The 6,278-nt window shown below is 39.3% G+C and overlaps 1 protein-coding gene across 1 annotated transcript in view; it reads left to right on the top strand.

Moving 5' to 3' along the window:
- The first annotated feature begins 1,382 nt into the window (after nt 1-1,382).
- Nucleotides 1,383-6,278, top strand: part of FAM192A (family with sequence similarity 192, member A) — a 14,653-nt gene continuing 9,757 nt past the window's right edge. Inside the window, exons 1-3 of the mRNA XM_006897124.1 lie at nt 1,383-1,511; nt 2,064-2,162; nt 2,574-2,695. Of these exons, the coding sequence (XP_006897186.1) occupies nt 1,385-1,511; nt 2,064-2,162; nt 2,574-2,695 (348 nt within the window). The 5' untranslated portion in view covers nt 1,383-1,384. The remainder of the gene's footprint in view (nt 1,512-2,063; nt 2,163-2,573; nt 2,696-6,278) is intronic.

Here is a 6,278-nt window from a genome sequence, read left to right as displayed (position 1 = left end):
TTGCATTATCCCTCCACCTTTCCGAGCATGATGTCCTTTTCCAAAGACCAGTCTTTCCTGGCCATGTGCCCAAATTACGTGAGACAGAACTTCAAAATCCTAGTCTCCAAGGAGACACTTGGCTTCACGCTCTCCTAGACAGACCTATTTGTTTTCTTAGTGGTCCTTGGTATGTTCAAGACTTTTCTCCAGGCTATTCACATGGTCTTAATACATATATTTTTTTGAGCTTCCATTTCTGTATTAAATAATGATATTATGTAAACCCCTCAACCCTGGAATTTGGTATCGAAAGAAAGATGACATTGACGTGTCCTGCTTTTCATGCATTGAGGGATATGGTGAAGGGCAAGTGTATGAATTTTGAATGTTCTACCTGGATTTGTGTCCTTCATCTCCTCTTCACTACTCTTATCACCTTGGACAAAGTCCCTAACTTCTCTAGACTTTAACTTCTTTTTAAAAAAGATCACATCTCTCATAGGGTCAGTGTAGGTTTAAGTGAACTAATAGTATAAAGTGTAGCACATGGAAGGAACTCAGTGTAAACTCTTTTTATACTAACAGTAAAGGTTTATTATTATTGTTGTTAGGTACCATTGCATTGAATGTGTGACTCACAGTGGTCCTGTGAACAACAGATCTGAACCCTGTCCTGTCCCGTGCCATCCTCACAATCTCTGACCACACTCAAGCCCATTGCTGCAATTACTGTGTCAGTCTACTTGATTGTCTTCCTCCTTTTCAGCATCTCTCCACCTTTCCAAGGATGTTGTCCTTCTCCAAGGAATAGCCTTTCCTAGCACAAAGTATGTGAGAAAAAGCTTCATCGTCTTTGCCTCCCGGGAGCAATCTGGCTGCACCTTTCTCTAAGACATACCTCTTTGTTCTTTTGGCAGTCGATGGTATGGTGTTCAGCACTCTTCTCTAAAACCACAGCTGAAAAGCCTCATTTTTTTTCCCTGTTATACATAATGTCCCTGAAATGGGAATTTCAAGAAAGAACAACTTTAAACCTTAACAGAAATAAGCGAAGAGGAGAACTGGGAAGGATGAGGTATCCAGAAGGCCAAGTTTTCTAGATTAGAGGAACAGAGTATCTACAACATGAGACTTCGTATGGAACACCATATAGTGAGAATGATTCCAGGTCCCTTCTTGATGACTGTGGATAACACAGAGGTTTATAAAACTGTTATGGAAATATAATTGTGTGCACTTATCAATGATTTGTAAATGAACGTATGTGAGAATTTCTTCAAGTGTGGAAGAGAATTTTGAGGTCGTCTATTCCTGGGTAACATAAGCTAAACAACCTTGTTTCTCTGTAGAATTTTCCCTTCGGGTCTCATGTTGTTTTCTTCTTTGGTAGACCAGTTTCATTATGGATGGAGGGGATGATGGCAACCTTATTATGAAAAAGAAGTTTGTGTCAGAGGCAGAACTAGATGAACGACGCAAAAGAAGACAAGAAGAGTGGGAAAAAGTTCGAAAGCCTGAGGATCCAGAAGGTATATCGCCTATCAGTTTGGCATGTAATATTCTGATCATGAATTTTAACCATAACTCTACAAAGTGATTATTCATATTCCCATTTTAGAGATAAGGAACCAAGATTCAGAGGGTAAAATAACCTGTATTAGACCTCCATAGGTGGAAGCAGAATTCCCAGCATATTCACATCCTTTGTATTCTGTCACATTGACTCCCAGCAAGTCCTACAAATATTTAGGTTATATGACTTGTCAGTGACATACATTGTCTGAACAACTGAGGACTCTGGTCTTAAAGAGGATTTTGACTGATCCTGCAGCCAGTTCACTGCTCAGGTATTGGACCCTATTGACCCTCACAGTTGATTTTGAGGACTGCTGGCCTCTCTCTGAGATCCAAAGGGAAGCTGTGGACTTGGTACTATTTTTGTGTTGTCTGCTCTCAGATCATGCAAGGAAGGCTTGACTTCTATCTCTAGAGCTCTTTTTGATCCACCAGAATATGAAAATGCTAAGTGATGGATTGCCCACTCTCGCCCACATCTCTCCCTCTTCTCTCCTTTCTTCCAGAATGTCCAGAGGAAGTTTATGACCCTCGATCTCTCTATGAAAGGCTGCAGGAACAGAAAGACAGGAAGCAGCAGGAGTATGAGGAGCAGTTCAAGTTCAGTAAGTAGGAGAAAAGAAAGTCGCAGGGCCTCTGAAGAACCTTTTCGGTGCCCTCTTGCCTCCTGCAGCCCCCCCTTTTTTTAAAAAAAAACTAGCATTGGAGTTGTCTTGATTGTCTAGTCTCCAGATGCTCATTTGCCAGAAAAGAGACAGCCTTCTGTCTTATAGACCATATTGAAATTTTTGCTTAAAGCTCAAGATACCCATTTTAACTCTATGCTAATAAGTAGTAATGTAGAGAAATGCCTTGATTTGATGCCATATTAGATATCCGGAAACCATGAGGTTTGCCAGTTCTTTCTTTTAATCCCCCGAAGGATCTGCTGTTTATTAAACACAGGAAAAGGAAAAATCTTTTCTGATTGTATTTTCCCTTTAGTCTACTAAGTATTCCTTGCTTAATTATCTCAGAAAACATGGTAAGAGGCTTAAATGAAGATGAGACCAACTTCCTTGATGAAGTTTCTCGGCAGCAGGAGCTGATAGAAAAGCAACGGAGAGAAGAAGAGCTAAAAGAACTGAAGGAATACAGAATATCCTTTGTACGTGGGGAGAGATCTGAGGAGTGTCAATTTTCTCCCCGTTGGTGGATTTTCATTTACTCCTAGATAGAGTGAAGGTGTTCTTTCCATGATCTCTAAGTTCCCTCTCAGCAGGATGTTCCTGTGACTCACTAATAGGAGAAGGTTATATTGTGTACAACAGACTGTTACAGTCATAAGCCAGAGCCTTTGAATTAACTAAAGGCATGACTCCTAATAGTGTCAGTGTTCTGCCTTGTGTCATTAAGCTCTGAGACAGATGCATAAAGAAATTAACCTCCTCCGGGAAACAAATTGTCTTCTGAGTTTTAAAGAGGAAATGTATTTTTGTTTGTTTGGTTGGTTTTCTTACTAATTTTAATGAAAATTTACAGAGACTTTGGATCTCCATTCATAAGAGGAGGTGTTTAACAACTTTTCTGTGCCCTTTGGCATTCTTCACAGATCAAGCTTCTTCTGTCCCCATAGAAGGTACAGAAGAAGAAAAAAAATGTGTAAGAGGCATTCCAAAGGTAACTTAGCTGAACCAGAGTTCTTACTTCTTTGTGAGACCACTCCCCCCATCACTCTGCTCTCCCCAAAGATACTTCTGATTTTTACAATCTCAGAGACTGACACAGCTGTACTGCTACACTCCCAGATGCTGCAGACAGAAAGCTGCACGTGCTGAGTGGTTGTTGATTTTAGATGCCGTCGAGTTGAGCACGACTCATAGCAACCCTTTGAAAAACAGACCTGAAGCCTGTCCTAGCCTGTGCCATCCTTGTCATCTCTGGCACACTTGAGCCCACTGTTACAGTCTCGTTCAGTCCATCTCGTCGAGTGAGGGTCTTCTTCTCTTTCAGGTTGACCCTCCACCTTTCCATGTATGATGTCCCTTTCCAAGGAATAGCCCCTTCTAACAACATGGCCAAAGTGTGTGAGATGAAGTTTCAACATCCATGCCCCCAAGGAACACTCAGGCTATACTTTTTCGAAGACTTACCTGTTTTTCTCTTAGTAGTTCATGGGATATCCAGTACTGTTCTCCAACACTACAACTCAAAAGGCTTAAGCTCTTCTGTGGTCTTCCTTACTCATTGTCCACTTTCAGATGCATACAAAGCAAATGAAAATACTGTTAATCTTTAACTTGACATTTTGATCTTGAGCACTTTGGAGAGTCCTTGACAGTAGATTTTCCCAGTGTACATAACTTTTGTTTCTTGACTGCTTCTGCCATGTGTATTGTTAGGGGTTCTAAGTAAAATGAAATTGTAGAAAACTTCAGTCTTTTCTCCCATCTATCTTGATGTTGCCTATTGGTCCAGGGGTGAGAATTTTTGTCTTTTTGATGTTGCGATCTAATCCATATTGACGGGAGAAGAGTATTTGATCTTTTGCAGTGGAAAGACAAAGCAAAGTATTATAACAAAATATACATAAAGAACTGGAGTTAGAAAACGGAAAGGAAAGAACTCCCAGCATTTCTCAAGCTGAAAGAACTGAAGGACAAATTAAGGCCTCAAGTTACAATTCAGAACGATTCGATGAGCAAAAATTTGAATTATGTAAGAAAAATCAAAAGAAGAGGGAAGGAAGGTAACTGTGGTAATTGTAGAGCTATATAAATAAAAATAAGATGAAGAAGGAAGGAATACACGGAGTCTCTGTACCAAAAAGAATTGATTGACACTGAACCATTTCAGTAGTAATCAAGGGAGAAATTTAAGCTGCACTTAAAGCTTTGGCAAAAAATGAGGCCTTAGGAGTTAGTAAATTACCAGTTGACATGCTTCAACAAACAGATGTGACCTGGGTGTGCTCGCTAGTCTATAGCTACCTGGCCAACTGATTGCGAGACCTCCATATTTGTTCCCATTTCAGAAAAAAGATGACCCAGTAGAATGCAATAATTATTAAACCTTATCATTAATAGCACATGGAAGTAAAATCTTGCTAGAGATTATTTTTAAAAGGCTAGAAATTCAAACGAATTATAGAAGTGGCTGTGGCACGATGGATATCATAATGGCAAAGGAATCTTAGCTAAAAACAGGGAATACTAGAAAGATACTTTCTTGTATTTTATTGACTATGCAAAGCCGTTTGTGTAGATCCTAACAAATAATAGATGACATTGAGAAAAATAGGAATCCTAGAACACTTAATTGTGCTCATGTGAAACTTAGACCAAGAAACTGTTGACCCAACAGAACAAGGGAACTTTCCGTGGTTTAAAATCAGAAAAGTGTGCGTCTGGGTTGTATGCTTTCTCCATACCTATTCAAGCTGTATGCTGAGCAAATAATTTAATTATCTAGACTCTGTGAAGAAGAATGTAGCATCAGGATTGGAGGAAGACTCATTAACAACCTGTTATGCAGATGATACAACCTTGCCTTCTGTAAGTGAGGAAGACTTGAAGCACTTACTGAAGAAGATCAAAGACTACAGTCTTTAATATGGAATGATTCTTTTCCACCCTGTTTTCCTGCTAGGAGGAATCTTATTTGGTTTCTTCCAGTTGTCACCAGAAGGTTAGTGGTTCAAACTCACCAACCACTCTACAGGAGAGAGCTATGACAGTTTTCTTCTGTAAGAATTTACAGCCTGAGAAACCCCGTGAGATGTGCTGCTGTGAGTTATAACCACCTGATGGTTGCAGGGTTGATGTTTTTGGTGTTTGTATACATTGACTGGTTTGTCGACGATGATTGAGCAGCCTTTGCCTCTAAGGATGATGTTTTGACGTTTGCTGGTTAGTATTTCTTGTGGAAAGTGTCAGTCCTGTTTTATAACAGTGGCTTATGTAATATTTGTCTTTTTGTGACTGAGATAGTTTACTCAGCATAATATTCTCCAGGGTCACCCATTTTGTATAATAATTCATGAGGTCTTTGTTTTTCAGTGCTGCATAATATTACATTGTGTTAATGTACCACATCTTCTCTATCCATTTGTTTATCGATGGGCACTTGGATTGTTTCCAGTTCTTTGCTGTTGTGAACAACGCAGCAGTAAACATGGGTGTGCATATATCTGCTTGGGTGGCAGTTTATATTCCCAGTAGTAGAATTGCTGGGTCAAATGGTATTTCATTTTCTAACTTTTTGAAAAATCGCCATACTGCGTTCCAGGTTGGTTGCACCATTTTAACACTCCCACCAACAGTGAATAAGAGTTTCAGTTTCTCCACAACATTGCCAGTATTTGTTGTTTGCTAATCCTGAACACTTTAAGAGCCCGAGCATTGTTGAGATAGGAGTTGAAGGATTAGACTTTTGCTTATTGAAGCTCTAGAGTGGAGCTGGTTCTTGGCTTTATTTGATTGTTAAACTTTTGAACATGAATGAACTGTGGTTTTTGCCATGGAAAAAAACCAGAACTCTTTGTTTTATCTTAAGTTAAACCAACAATATTAGCAAAATGATACATGTTGCAAACTATGTGCTTTTTTTAAAAAAAGTTTCTTCTCATTGATTAAGTTTTGGAAAAAGGGAGTGTGTGTGTGTAAGGGTATAGTGGAAGAAATGGGTCCAAAGAGAGAAATTAAGTAGCTTTTGATGGAGATATATATATAGATATAGATATA

The sequence above is a fragment of the Elephantulus edwardii genome, unplaced genomic scaffold, assembly GCF_000299155.1.
Source record: "Elephantulus edwardii isolate Elephantulus edwardi_28Jun2011 unplaced genomic scaffold, EleEdw1.0 scaffold00201, whole genome shotgun sequence".
In the NCBI taxonomy this organism is placed as follows: Eukaryota; Metazoa; Chordata; class Mammalia; order Macroscelidea; family Macroscelididae; genus Elephantulus; species Elephantulus edwardii.
Note: the sequence above shows the minus strand (reverse complement) of the source record. Positions and strands in the feature narration are given on the sequence as shown.